General features: G+C 37.2%; 1 protein-coding gene across 2 annotated transcripts in view; it reads left to right on the top strand.

Annotated features, from left to right (window-relative positions):
• The window catches only part of SPOP (speckle type BTB/POZ protein), a 64,729-nt gene that overhangs the window by 29,445 nt on the left and 19,652 nt on the right, over positions 1–15,632 (top strand). Inside the window, exons 2-3 of one of the 2 annotated variants that reach the window (XM_080827196.1) lie at positions 3,295–3,345; positions 14,948–15,091. In XM_080827196.1, the coding sequence (XP_080683322.1) occupies positions 15,014–15,091 (78 nt within the window). In that variant the 5' untranslated portion in view covers positions 3,295–3,345; positions 14,948–15,013. The remainder of the gene's footprint in view (positions 1–3,294; positions 3,346–14,947; positions 15,092–15,632) is intronic. The other variant, XM_080827197.1, reaches the window with a different exon arrangement.

The raw sequence follows: 15,632 nt of genomic DNA on the forward strand, positions 1-15,632 counted from the left end.
GACCAGTACACAGCTGCACCAGCACGCTGGAGGAGAGTTCTGGCCTCCCAGGAGTTTCCCAGGATTGTTATCACTAGCATAGGGACTGCACACTTGGTAGTGGGAAGATGCAGCTTAGTTTGTATCAGCTTTTTATAGCCTTACCTTATCCGTGACTTACTAATGCTAATAAACCTGAAACTTGTTAGTAGAACAAACTTTGTTAATAACTTTGACATAGAGGGGAAACTTTTTTTTTTTTTTTAAGATTTTATTTATTTGAGAGACAGAGATCACAAGTAGGCAGAGAGGCAGGCAGAGAAAGGAGGGCTTGATGCGGGGCTCGATCCCAGGACCCTGGGATCATGACCTGGGCTGAAGGCAGAGGCTTTAACCCACTGAGCCACCCAGGCGCCCCACTTTTTTTTTTTTTTTTAATGTATGGAATAACTGTCTAATCTTTCAAGAATGGAAATCCAAAAGAAAAAGAGATTAACTCAGCCATTTATTGAATAAATGTTTATTTCTGGCTTCCCTTGTGCCCAACACAGTCTGGGGACAAGCAGACAGGCATCTGCCTTTCAGGCGTTGAAGACACAGTAGGGTAGATGATTTTATGTGCTAGAGAAAAAAATGAAGTAATGAAAGAGGAATAGGATTGTGGCCTTGGGGGAGGGAGGGTGACATTTTTAAGGGTGTCAGGGAAGGCCTTACAGAGATGGTGACTATTACAGAAAGACCCAGCAATGGTGAGGGAGTGTGCCGGGAGAGTATCTAGGGGAAGAGTTACCCAGGTAGAGAAAAAGACAAGTACAAAGCCCTGAGGCAGGAATGGGTCTGTTCTGTATCAGGAACAACAGCAAAGACAGGCAGTTTGACTGGAACATAGCGAGCTCAGGAAAACATAATTGGAGGTGAGGCCGGAGAGGTAATGAGGTCCTATTGTGCAGGCTTTTTTCAGCCATTACAAGGATTTTGGCTTTTACTCCAAGTGAGATGGGAAGTCACTGGAGGTTCTATCAGAGGCTGCGATTAAACTAAAAAAGGCAATACCAAAAAATACTGTATCTTGGCTTTGCTTTCAGAAGCTTTGGATTATTTTTTATAATAATTTGGGTTTTAACTAATGGCTTCTGGTGAGTAGCCATACGTAGATTTAAACATTTGTGTTAGTACTGTAAATTTCCCTGAAATACGGATCTTAGGTATTTCATTTAAATTTAAAGAAAGAAGGTATGATAGGAAAGTCTGTCTGTAGGTGTCCATTCCTAGGTGGCCCTGCTTTATTACTGATTTCTCCTTATGAATTGCCTGGGGAAAAAAAATAAACAAGGGTATATGCTTAGATGTAGGAGGATAGATGCATATATATGTATATGTGTATATATACTTATGTAGCTACTCTATTTTAATGTATGTCTTGAATATTTTTATTATAAAATATAAACAGAAAAATACATAAAACATAACTGTATAGTTTAAAGATGAATTATAAAAAGCAAGTACTATATACCTACCAATTAGACCTAGAAATATATCATTGACAGCACCCAGAAGCTTGTTACATTGCGTATTTCTTCTGGATCATAACCCATACTCTTGTAGAGAATCTGACATTTATGATAATCATTTTCTGTATGATTTTACCACCTAGAATTCCTTACAAACCGTTATAATTTAGTTTTGTCTGTTTTGGGGAATTTTATATAAATAGAATAATACAATATGTGTTCTTCTGTGTTTTCTTTTAGAACCTAACAATATGTTTGTAACTTTCATCCATGTTGTTATGAGAACTGTGGTTTAATTTCACTGCCATCTAGCTTCCTATATGAATGTGCCATAATTTATGTATCCATTCTACTGTTGATGTTTTTGGCTGTTAAGAACAATGCTGCTATGAACATTCTTATTTATGTGTGCTGATGGATGTGTAGGAATTTCTCTGGGCTGTTTTTGGGAGTGGAACTGTTGGATCTTTAGTTTTATTAGATAATAAACTGTTTTTCAAAAGTAGTCATATTAATTTGCCCTCCTCCCTACAGTGTGAGAGGTGTCTCTGTTCCACTCAATCCTCATCTGTATTGTCAGACTCCTTACATTTTTACCAATCCATTGGGCCTGAAAATGTTCACTGTAGCAAATTGAGAAACCAAAGCCTTAACACTTGGAAAAAGAGAGAGAGAGAGAGAGAGAGAAAGGGACTAAAGGTATTGGTTTCTGTTTTAAGATTCACCAACATTCAGCATTTGTATTTCTTACGGTTGATTGGCATCTTCCACCTAGGAATTCTTACCAAGTCTTAAGAGATATCTGTCTGTCTACCCTCAGAGGGTCAGGAACTGTCTGTCTTCTTCGTCGTTTCATTCTTCTTCTTCAACACTGTGTCTTGCACAGTTGGTGTTGAGTAAATATTTGTTAAATGAATTCACCCTGATGCTTGCTACTCTTAAATCTTCTGATCAAGACTGGCCTGTTTTAGCATCAGTAGTTGAGGACAGTTTTTGGTGAGGGCTCCTTCCATTATTGATAGTTACTTGACTGGTTTATGAAAATAAGAGAAGCTTATTTGTAGGTGTACCAGTAAAAGTTAGTGTTTAGATTTTCAAGAAGAGATTCTGTTTTTATGGAATCACCCAGTGTGTATACAGTACTTCGTTTTCCCACAAAAGGGAAGAGAGTGCTAGAATTTTCTGCTTATATTAGGCTTCCGGAAGCCTGGCAACCACTCTTATCCCTGTTTCTGTTTTGAGTAACTTTGTAGGCTATGGTAGATAATTAGGGTGGTGGTGGTGTTTAGCCAAGACATCTCAGTCTTCACCAGGAACCTCTCTGTGGTAGCTGTTCGTTAAAATCATAGAATACATTGCTCTGCTTAAGTGTATCTTGCTTTAGTGTAACTGACCCACAGAACACTTTTTATAAAGAACATTTTATATAAAAACAAAATAATTATTTCAACAGTCTGTGAGATAACTGGCAAATGTGATGATGACCCCGTCTTGTACGTGTTGATACGAAGCAATCCATTTGTTTCGTTTTTGCTGCATTCATAGGCCGGTTGATTAAAGGAATTAGCTTGGATTCTTTGGACTTTATCATATCTAAGTATAATCTTTTTGAGAGATGACTAAAGAAATAGAATATCCAGAACTAGTGATAAAATACAAGAATGGTAATTTTGACTAGGAAATCCTAGCAAACGTATTACCTGCTTTTGTAAGATTTTCCCTTTCAGAATAGCCAAAATGAGTAAAGACTTGTATGAGATTCAGAATCTGGGTAAGTCTGATTCATCATCTCTATTTCCAACAGAGGTTTCCTGTTAGACCAGACAAATTAGAGTCTTCCTACTGACTTGACTTGGTGAGTTTTTACATAGTTTTATTTTAAACATAGTTTAAGATCATGAGGAAAAAAGCAGAATGAAATGCACAGAAATATTTACCATGACTTTAAAAAATGCACATCTTGAGTTTCATTTCAGTGCAAATGGTATGTAAAGTTGGAAGTCATGGAAGGTAAACATGTAAGGTTTGGGGTTTTTTTAATAATGGGCATTACAAATGATGTTAAACGTTTTTCATATGTGACTTCAAAAGAAGTTTTATTCTAAATATTCTTTCCTGGAGTTAACCATAGCTGTTTGTTCAGATCTGTGGTGACTGCAGCATATAATATAAGGCTTTACACTAATGGTGGAAGGGAGAAAAGTTGGGATTTACATTTGCAATCAGTGGTTGCTAATGCATGATATAGAGACCTTAGAGTAAGGTGATTTTTCTCTCTAGAAAAAAGATCGTCAGGGAAATGAGGAATTACAGTTTATAAGAGGAAATAAAGCAAGTCATGGGCTTCATTTTACTCTGTTCAAGGCATTTGATTCTGAGCAGATTGCGTTTGTGTATGAATGTAGAGCTCATCTCTTTATGGGTAACTTTAAAAAAAATGTTTCTGCCATTCAGGCCAGCATCTTAAAAATGTTACTTTATCCTATGAGATTCATGCCTCAAATGTTTATGTATGTTTTTACAGAGTTTTATTGGGTAAAATAGGTATTACTGCATTTTAGTTTTTTTTTTTTTTAAATCTGACACAAATTGTTGGGAGCCAGGAATTTCTGTTAAGACAGACATTCTGTCTAACTTTCCCCTGTTTTGTCTGCCTGTGTGGTTCTTTTTCCTTGTGTCATGAATTTTGGAATGAACATTTAAAAACAGAACTTCCTGCCTGCCCTTTGTTCCATTTAACTTAGTTAGAACCTTAACATTAACATCAAAATTGGCTTATTTTTAATAACTTTAGGAGAAGAGGGAATTTATTTTCTGCAGATGGTTTCAAAGTAAGGAGCATGGACATGGCTCATGTGAACAGTCATCAGATTTTTTCTGGTAAGACTACAGTTAAAGGAGATTAAAGCAAAAATACACTTCGATCTCTCTCTCATAGTTGAAGGAGGCCTAAGTGTCTCTTATAAAAAGAACAGTATCTCCAGAGAATACCAAATTCTGTAATGCTAGATAGTAGTAGTTAATACTGAAGAGAATTGGTTGCCTTTGTAGTATACCAAATTTTCTGGAGTAAATGGGTCTTTTCAGCTTTGAAGTTAATGAACTTAGTCCACATAGTTTACCCTAAGACCAGTTTAGATGATCTTCTTTGCTGTGTATTCCTTGAGCTCTTTCTGTAGCCAAATTGTGTTAATAAATATTTTTAAATGGCTCGACTAAAGTATAGATGGCCGAAGAGAACGGCATTGTTGAATTTGGCTTCTAGAAAGGCCAGAGGACCTTGTGGGGTTATGCAACCTCTGCCTGTTTGTTTCACGAAATGAGTCTTCTGTTTTTGAATTCCTTGCAGATTGGACACACTTAAATTGTATTAGGGCCAAGCCTTTCATGTGTTTACTATTCGAGTTTTATAAGGTTCTTCGTAGTTTGTAGTTGAGGGAAGAGGGTGAAAAACTGTAACCTCCCAAATCTCGAAACAGCTTTGAGAATATAATTATATAATAAACATATCTTCTTAGCCATAAGGTTTTTTCCCCTCTTCCTCCTCCTCCTCCTTCTTTTTTTAAATTCTGTTCTAGCTCTTGTTTTAGAATGAATTTTCTCAACCTAGAGGAGAAATCTTTGATAACACGTGGGATGTGTTAAAATCTTCATCTTTCCTAAGTTTGCTCTTTGTGGCCCTAGAGATTTTTGTCCAAGTCATCAGTGGAATCAACACATTATTATAATTTGTGAAAAGAGAGAAGTTGCTGATTATTTGGTTCTGCCTATTTAACTTCATTTCTAAAGGTGTTTTCCTTTGGAACGAGATCCACTTTGAAGTGAAATAGCCCCTTTATAATCAGATTTGTTTACTGATTTGGATTCCTGTCTTTCCATTACAGACATCTCCCAGATGATGGATTTTGAAAGTGATGTGTGGAGAAGCTTAATCTAATGAGCCCTGCTTTTTTTTTTTTTTTTTAAGCAGATGGAGGAGCTTTTGTTTTGTTTTGTTTTGTTTTGTTTTCTAGCAGGGGTTCAGTAATTAACAACAGCAACACATCACCTGATTGTATTAGCCCAGAGTTTGTGAAACCTATGCTTGTTGTAGCCATGATTGGTTGTGCTGGATCCCTCATCCAGGTGGAGACAAGATGTGGTTACATAGATGGATTTAACTCAGTCATTTTTACCTAAATTAAAAAGCAAAACAATTTAAAAAGTCTTTCTTTAAGGTCTGAAAAGATGCTATCCTACAGGACTGTTGACTGGCATCTGCCCATTTCCAGGACAGACCTTTGCTTTTGGAACAGAGCATGCATTGCATTCTCCCTGGATATATTTTTGGGGTAGTGAACTATGCTAATATGTCTGTGTAACAACTTTTATAGAATTGATAATTTTTAGGGAGAGGGAAATGATTCCCCAGCCTTTAACTTAAATTGGCAATAATTTTTTTTTTTTCTCTTTCATTTTTCTGGTAACTGGAAGAGTTTCATCCAAAGTGAGAATTATTCCATATTTTAACCTTTGAGCTGGCTGCAAAGGTCTCCTTGGGGACAAGGACACTTTGCAGTTATTTATAACCCATGGAGAAGGGCAGTAAGGCTGAAACAGCCAGCACACACTAAGGTTTGGGAGCCACTGTTGTTTTGGTTATCCTACTGCTTTCCATGACTTGAGATTCTTTCCTGTACCTTCTTGTTCGTCTTCATCTTGGCTTTGAATGAGCCTTACTAGCCAGGCTGTTTCTGTAAATCTCCATCTTTTAACACTTAGATTGAGGAGAAGAAGGTCAAGTAGCCTTTTTATGTAATGAAAGTATATCTAATCCTGACTATCATTTCAGTGTCTATGCTTGCCTAAGATAGTTGTCAACTGGGGAATCTTAAAAGTACTGACCTGCATACATATTAGTATACCTGTTTCTGAGTTTTCCTTAAATAGCAATAGTTGCAAGAATAATTCAACTCTTTTTTTTTTTAAATATTTTATTTATTTATTTGAGAGAGAGACAGTGAGAGAGAGTATGAGTGAGGAGAAGGTCAGAGAGAGAAGCAGACTCCCCGTGGAGCTGGGAATCCGACGCGGGACTTGATCCTGGGACTCCAGGATCATGACCTGAGCTGAAAGCAGTCACTCAACCAACTGAGCCACCCAGGCGCCCGAATAATTCAACTCTTAACTAGATAAATATTTGGCTATGGCAGAAAATATATTCTACATATTAGCCTGGTATAGAAAAAACTTAGTTATGTGTCTAGGCATGTTTCAGGGATATGTCTGTCTCTCTGTATTTATACATGGACATGTTTACATGTTTATATATTTAATGTTAAATATGTTTTCTCTACATGTCAATTTTAAGGGAATCAAACCATGTCAGATACGAAAATTTAAGGTCAAATCTAAGTAAAGATGCAAAGGATCTGCCTCAGTTATATCAATATATTGGAATTTTATTATATAAGCTTCAACTTGAAAGAACTCGGAAGGTCTAGCCTGAATTCCTGACAACTATTGTAGTGGTACTTTCTATGACCAGGATTGCCCTATTCTGGAAAATGTGCTTTCTTTGCTGTTGTCTTATGGATTTAGAACTCCCCATTTAGCTGTATAGGCTTATCTTATCTCCCAAGTTTTCTTGGAATTTTTTTTAATCAAAGGAGAGTATAGTTTTGGAGCATACTGAATGAGTTATTTAAAATTGGAGTGAGATGAACTGATAACTTTTCTTTTTGAAAACGTTCTATTGTTTTAAAAGTGTGCCTGGATTCCTGTAGCTATTATTCACTCAGCAACTCCCAAACTTTAACCTTTTAACTGGAGCTCATTAAGGAAAAATATGAACCCCAAAGACAGTAGTCTAGTTATTCAACAATAATTTCATTGAACAAATATTTACTGAGTACCTGTTATAGTACCATGTTAGGTATGGGGGATGCTGTTCTCTGATTTGAGCTTAACTTCTGTTTGGGGGGGAAGACATTAGACAAGTAAGAAACTTGAAACAAGATCATTTCAGGTAGTGATAATGAAGAAAATAAAATAGGATAATGTAATGAGAGGGGCAGGCTGGAAGTGGGGAGTCAGGGAAGGCCTCTCTGAAGATACTATACTTGATAGAACACTTAAATGACAAGGAGCCAGCTATGAAAAGATCTGAAGGCAGAAAGAGCTTTCCAGGCTCAGGAAAGAGCCTGGTGTGCTCTCTAAGTAGAATTAAAGGCCTGGGTGACTAAAGCATAGGGACTGTGAAGGGTAAGTGTTAGATGAGGTCAGGGACATAGACTGAGGTTTTGGCAGTCATGACAGAAGTAGATTTTACTCAGATAGCAATGGAAACCAATGGAGAATTCCTAACTTGTCTTCCATAAGGCTCTGATTTATAAGCCATCACATCAGTTAGAAAAATTAATTGTAAAGCCTGCTAATGGCTTTAAAATTTTTTTTAAATTTTATTTGAAAAGATTTATATATACACATAGTACAAAAGGGAAATACAGTGGGAAGTTCCTTCCCACCCAAGTACCCTGGTTTCCTTCCTTGGAAGTAACCAGTGTCCCTGGGGTCTTATATAACTTTACAGAGATTATTATGTATATGTTAAAATAAATAATATTTTTTCCTCTTTAGATAGAATCTCCCCATTTTTAACAGATTCTTATTATATTGTCTATTTGTATCATAATTCATTTAATCAAACCCTTGTTGGACTTTCAGGTTTTTTCCATTCTTTTGTGATCACAAATAATACCACAGTGAAAAAACCTTTTATATTCGTCATATTAGATATATCAGTAAGGTAAATTTCTAGAAGTGAAATTGCTAGATCAAAGGGTATGTGCATTTCTTATTCATTCTGATATACATTTCCCTTCATGCAGAATGTAACAATTTATACTCTAATCAGAAATGTTCTCTTTACCCTGAGCAAGTGTTATCAAACATTTTGATCTTTGCCAATTCACTGGGTGAATCAGTGTGTGGTTTAATTTGCATTTATCTTATTATGAATGAGAGTTGAACATGTTTTCATATATTTCAGAGCCACTGGTATTTACATTTCTGCAAATCATGGGCTGTTCTTTGCCCATTTTTCCATTAGGCTGTTGACTTTTTCTTCTTGATCTTTAGATTCCCTTAATATGAAATCCTTTTGTTAAAGAATTAAAAAAACAAACAAATATAGTGTTGTATGTCAGTTATATCTCAATAAAGACAAAAGCAGTCATCTTTAAGTTGTAAATTCTACAAAGCATGAACCTGATAAGGGATATAAGAGAAACCCGTCTTTGCTTTGTTTATTAAGGTCTCTCTTGATTGCCCTTAGTTTCATTTTAAAAGAAGTGTCTGTGAATTAAAAAGAAAAAAAAAGGTACATTTAGTATTTTGTTAGACTAGATTGAATTGCAGTAAGTTTACCTATGACAGATTTTCAAAAGTCATTCAAACCTTGCAACAGAGGAAGTCAGTATGAACTGTAATAATCTATCCTTAGGGTAATGAGAAGTTATTACCTCACAGGCTGTATATTATTGAGGACACTAAGAGGAGAAATACAAACATTACTTTGAGGTCACATTAGTTTCTCAAAATTGAGTATATACAACTCTTCCCATAGTTTTGTGGTTTATTTTATTTATTTATTTATTTATTTATTTATTTATTTTTGGTCAACAATCGTTTTGACATCTTCTGTTTGGGAAAATGCAACATCTCTCAGGTTTAAAATAGTATGACATTGGGATTTTTCCTTACTTGGAAACTGTACAAGGCTTTAAACCAAAAGAAAAAATAATAATAGGCTTTTTAAAAAGTCCCTAATAAACCATTCTTTTAAGAAGCTCTGTTCCCAGGCATCTAGCTTGTGCATGTTTTGTGTATTATGTTGAACTACATGAACTTGCCAAAGTTTGGCTAGTTTTGGGTGACAAAACAATTTCATGGTTCAGTCTCATATTATCTCCTTCCTGTAATTATTATTATTATCTTTTATTCCTTTACTTTTAAGACCGATAGACCTGTATGGCTAACTTACAGATACCATGTATGTGATATGCCTGTGTTTGCTGCTGATATTCTTTTTTTTTCCCCCTCTCTGGTTGACTGGATTAGATTGAAGATAGAGGAATGCCTATGGGGAATAAAAGAAAGATAAAAAAGAACTGTAGAAGCTGTCTTTGTAACACTTTTCAGAGAGTGTTCTAGCCTAGCTGTGCATATATTGCAGGTTAAACTATTGGGACGTTTCTCTCCATTGTGAAGGGAATTCATCTTCTGTCCTCAAAGAATCCTGATTACGTAAGAGTTTAGTTCAAATTACTGATTCATGTTTTCAAAATGAAAGAAATTTTATCCGGTCTCTTTCCCCTTGTAGAACGAAGATATAGTTGGTACTGGATGAGAACCTTAGTTTTACCAAGGCTGGTACTTGAGAATGCCAGGCTAGGAGTTTTTGGTTTTCTGTGTAACTCATCCAAAAGAACAAATTAATGATTCTCATTACATTGCAAATCTAATATACTCAGCACTGTTCAAAGGGCTCTTTTAGAGATATGTGAGAGAAACAAGCAGAAAAGTTAATGAATAGAATGCAACTGGGTAAGTGTTTCAGTCATCAAAGTATTTTTGCTGAATGCCTTGTTCAGGCAGGCTGTGCTAGGTGATAAGGGGACACAAAGAAGAGTTGCAAGTTCCTTTTAAAGAGTTTCAAGTCTACTGAAGGCAACAGAAGTGTTGATAGGTATAAAATAAGGCAGAAAAGAAGTACACTGTATAGGTTTGATTGAAAGTATCATGCATATGCATCATGACAGCATTAAAATATTTTCTTTTTGTCTACTCCCCAGAGTTTAATGTTCTAGTTAGAAATCATACTATATTGTTTGACTGGAGTGTCTTGGCAAAAATAATTAGCAACTTTATGAACTCCTAGTCCCTGCTAAGACACATTCTGATAGTGATTGCTATTGGTTGCTAACTTGATACTACCTTCATTGGAATTTGACCAGTTTTACAGTTGACACATATTTTAAAGTGTATTTTTTTGTTGTGGCTCAAAAGAGGTGTCGCTGCATGGGTCAGGATTTAGTGAACAGGAAAATAAATGATGATATATAACAGACATGTTCAGCCTCAGAGTTGTCAGCATACTGGGAAGTTTGCTAAGCTTTGGAAAAGGAATTTCTCACTGGACAACTTGGTCTTGTCCTAACTTGTTTAAAAGCCAGAGATACTATATTTTGGTCCTAGTTGTCTCCTAGAAAGGCTCTCAAACCATGACCCTCAAATAGACCTCCCCTTTTCTGAAATTGTTTTTCTGCTGGGCACCTGAGCAGTTGGCATGAAGAGCTAGAGAGTTCATGTAACACTAGGCTACTTTGCTGATGAACACTTTGCCCATGGTGCCAGCTATGAGTGAAATTAATTAGACTTGTGCTATCCTAGTCAATTTCCCTCTCAGCAGGTTGTGTGGTTAGAGCTCCTCAGGGTCTAAGGCGCATCTTCCAGGGCTACTAGCTGCTGGGTTAGACATTCTTTAAAATTGGAATAAAGTAAAAAAAAATTTAAAAAAAATTGGAATAAAGTGATATTATTAAAAAAGAAAAGAAAAATCAAAAAGGCTTGGCTACAAAATAAATGAGAAGCAAAAAAGATAGAAAAAATTGACGAAGACCAAAGTAGTATTTTTTTTTTTTCTGGTTTTAATAATGGACCATGGTTCAGTAACAACAATTAAGCCATTAAAATAGACTTTTAAAAACTTGTCTTTTTTTAGGCTTAGAAAATCCTTAAATTAATTGTTAGATAAATTTGAAGTATTTTTTTAAAACTTCAAAATAAACTTAAGTTAGCATTTTATGATCCCTCAGTGTAGAACTGTACCACACACCTCCAGAGCCAAATTTTATGCTCTTAACTAATGTGTAAAATTCACATCTTCATTGTCAATCTGCCCAAAAGATAGTTTTAAGTGGGAATTTTGAAATTTCATTCTGGCTCCTATTGGCAGTAATGATAAGTGGGATTTGTAAAACTGCCTAAGGTGCATTTACTCATTACTAGACAAACAGTTCTTGAGAATGTGTTTTCCATCAAATGAAGCATACCTTCATCACAGGTGATGAAGTGTAGCATTTCGTTTCTTGAGTATATCATGGAATCATGAATTGCACAAACCAGGGAGCCCCAAGTGCCACTCTGTTGTTTAGTTTGCTAGCTTAAGTGAAATAGCATGTCATGTGTATAAAACTGTTAACTCCCATCTGTGATTACATGGGATGCTTTAGTTGTAAATGTCTGTAGGATAGTGTTTAAAACCAGTGGGGACTCCGGTAATACCAATGGTATTAGTCTGGGGGGATACCCCTGTATCCTGTTAATCCCCTTTCATGCCTATTACTTAAGTGGCCAGCGAGTGTGTGTAAGTTGAATGATTTTGTTGTTGTTCATTTATACCTCTTTCTATAAAGGATTTGAGGCAGTTTCCAGAAGTATGTAACATATAAAAGAGTAAACAGTTGATTGAATAAAACTTTGTGTTTATATATATATATATATATATATATATCTCAAAGTGAATATATAATATATAATTATATATAGCAAAGTGAATAACTGAGCACCTGGATGGCTCAGTCGGTTAAGCATCCAACTTTTTTTTTTTTTTAAAGATTTTATTTATTTATTTGACAGACAGAGATCACAAGTAGGCAGAGAGGCAGGCAGAGAGGCAGAGGGGGAAACAGGCTCCCCTCTCAGCAGAGAGCCCAATGTGGGGCTTGATCCCAGGACCCTGAGCTCATGACCTGAGCCGAAGGCGGAGGCTTAACCCACTGAGTCACCCAGGCGCCCCAAGCATCCAACTCTTGATTTTGACTCAGGTCATGATCTCAGGGTTGTGGGATCAAGCCCTGCATCTGGCTCCGCCCTTAGCAGGGAGTCTGCTTATCCCTCTCCTGGTCCTCCCCCTGCTTGCTCTCTCTAAAATAAATGAATAAATAAAAGTAGAAAAAAGAAAATAATAAAGCTATTGTAGAATGAGCATGTGATCCTAGAGTTTCAAGAGATGGCTTACATATATGTCTCATGGCTTCCTAGTAGCCAGGCAAAGGACCACATGATCCATTTTATCCATATTGTCTATGCACAGCTGAAAACAAACCAGGTGTTCAGGAAAGAAATTTCTCCCTTGGATATTATACACCAGTGTTTGATATAATGGAATACGTCCTTGCACTATTCTTACAATACAATATATTTTTTTTTAAATAAAGCAGAACAATAGGAAAGATGGTATATACTCAAGAGGCTATCATCCTAAACTAACAGACATACAGGTATTTCCGTATTTGCTTCAGATCATCCTCATTTTCTTTGAAAAAGAAACAGGAGAGAGCAGCTTGAGATGTCTTATATTCTTATCCTGGCCTCATTCTCCTCCCCTGCTCTCCCATTGTGGATCTGATGCATAGCTTGTCAGTGTGTTTTGTTACTTCTATTGAATGCATATATTATATCTGTAAATAATATATAAATCTTAAATTTACATAAGTAATGTACTGCACATGACATTACAAAATTTGCTTTTTTTCACTAACATTGTGTTTGATCTCATCTCCATGGTGCTGCCGATCTAGTTCATTAATTTTAAATCCTGAAATATAGTTTTCCATTATAATGGAAATAACCCAATTTAGTTTTCTGTTTCCCTCCTAATGGATTTTTGGTTTGTTTCTAGGTTTTCACTGTTACAAGCGGTGCCACACTGAGCAGCCTTCTCAGTGTCTTCTTTTGCCCACGTGCAGGGTTTCTCTAGGGCAGTGGTTCTTAAAATGTGGTGCCAGGGCCTGAACATCAAGATCGCTTGGGAACTTGTTAGAAGTACAGATTTGTGGGCCTAGCGCAAATCTCTGAATCAGAAATTTGGGGGATAGTGGCCAGCAGGTGATTCAGATGCACACTGATGTTTGAGAAACCCCTACACTAGTGCATGTACAGTAAAAGCAGAATTACCAAGTCTTGGGGTGTGTGTGGACACACTGCATACAGGAAGTTCCTGCCCAAAATACACATCCTAGTTTACAGTCTCGCCAGCAGTGTAGGAGAGTCCCCGTGTCCCCACACATGATGTGGTTGATTTTTTTTCTTGCTGGTCTGAGAGGTGTAAGACTTAAGAGCTATTTTATTTCCTTTTGTGTGAACATTATTTTTACAGGGTAGTTGGCCTTTTTCTTATGAATTTTGTAGAAAACTTACATATCAATTAATAAATTACCCCTTCGTCATGCATTGCAAGCTCTTTTTTTTCCCCCAGATTATTTTTTGGCTTTGTTTATGGTACTTAAAAATTGTAACCAGATTTACCAATGATTTGAATGGCTTTGTGTTTAGAAAGGCCTTGGAGGAGAGAAGTTGGACTTGGATTTGATATACTGCTGGGACACTCTCTTGAGATGTACAGCAGTTATTTAAAGGTGGCCTGAGGCTTATGAGACAGGTCACAGAGAGATTTGGGAGTCATTTGTATAAAAGCAAAACTCTGACACTGGGGGTGGATAAAATGAGAGAATGTAGATCGAGAAAATGATGGAAAATTAAACCATGGAAGCAACACTGGAGAAAGAGACTCCAATAAGAGAGACGGAAGAATGATCAGAAAACAGAGCAAGGAGAGGAATCTGGAAAATTGGGTAGTGATAGAGTATGTAAGCGAGGAGATCTCTAATGCTGCAGAGAAAGGAACACATCTAAGAAAGGGGGGAATGCTGCCCTTCAGGAGAGCAGCCAGCACTGAGTTGAAGAATAGAAGACTGCTCTTAAGAAGTTTGCACTGCAGTGCAGGAGATGAGACAGTAGTTAGAGAGGTAACAAGGTCATTTCCTTTTAGGAGTGTACTGTTTGTACCCCCAGAGAAAGGAGCCAGTGGCAGAGTTGTATGTGGGTTCACTGTGCTATCTCCTCTTTGGCAGCCTTTTCATGGATGTGCTTTATCTGCCCTTTGAGGAAATTGATTTGGTAAGATAATATTAGGAATTGGGGGGCGCCTGGGTGGCTTAGTCGTTAAGCATCTGCCTTCGGCTTGGGTCGTGATCCCCAGGGTCCTGGGATCGAGCCCCGCATCAGGCTTCCTGCTTAGAAGAAAGGTTGCTTCTCCCTATCTCACTCCCCCTGCTTGTGTTCCCTCTCTTACTGTCTGTCTCTCTCTGTCAAATAAATAAGTAAAATCTTAAAAAAAAAAAAAAAAAAAAAGGAATTGAGCAGAGGATGGAAACAGGGTGATAGAATTGTGAGCAGGAGGCTGCTTCCGATTAGGTGGTCTTCTCAAGGTTAACACTGAACGCTAGAGCCATTTGAGTGATAAGGTAGAGCATTCCAGGCAGGAGACACAGTTTCCAATCTGCAAGGTCAAACGGAAATACGATAGTATACCATTAATCTAATAAAATCCTCATGCTTCTTGGGTCAACCAGGGTGAAGAGAAAACAGAAATCTTTGTCCCCTGACTTTGGAGATCTTGTTTAACCTTCAAACTGGCGATGTCAAGGGTTCCAAGTCCTCCACCTCCGGCAGAAATGTCGAGTGGCCCTGTAGCTGAGAGCTGGTGCTACACACAGGTAAGTTCATGTTATCACCCTGTAAATCATGTATCTTGGGAGGATTTTGGTGAATGAAGGGAGTAAGATTTCTTTTCTTCATTAGGTTTCCTGCTTTCTCTAGGACATAACTGTCAAAGAGCAGATAGATAAAGTACTTGTCAGCTTTCCATTTCTTGGTTTTCTACATGGCATCTGAATGTACTAGGCCAGTGGTTTTTCACTGGAGGTTGAAAGCAGGGGGAGTCTTTGAAACTAGATCCACTCACAGCCACCTTGATGGAAATATGTTCCTCTTTGGGCAACTCACAGGAAACCAGGTTTGAGGTTTGCAGCCCCAAGCAGTGTCATCAGCAATTGTCAAACACTGCTCTGAGCAGAGGCTTGTTTTAGGTACAGCTTTATTATCTGCTTGCCCACCCCTGTCCATGCTTTTCTCACTTTCCACCCAGTGTTTCTCAGAAGTGGAGAAATGTTATGAAAGCAGTTGGTCACTGTGAGATTTCTTAAAATGTGGGTGAGGGACAGAAAAAGCTGAGCCACCGTGCCGGCCAGATAGAGC

Source organism: Martes martes (genome assembly GCF_963455335.1).
Source record: "Martes martes genome assembly, chromosome: 16".
NCBI lineage: Eukaryota > Metazoa > Chordata > Mammalia > Carnivora > Mustelidae > Martes > Martes martes.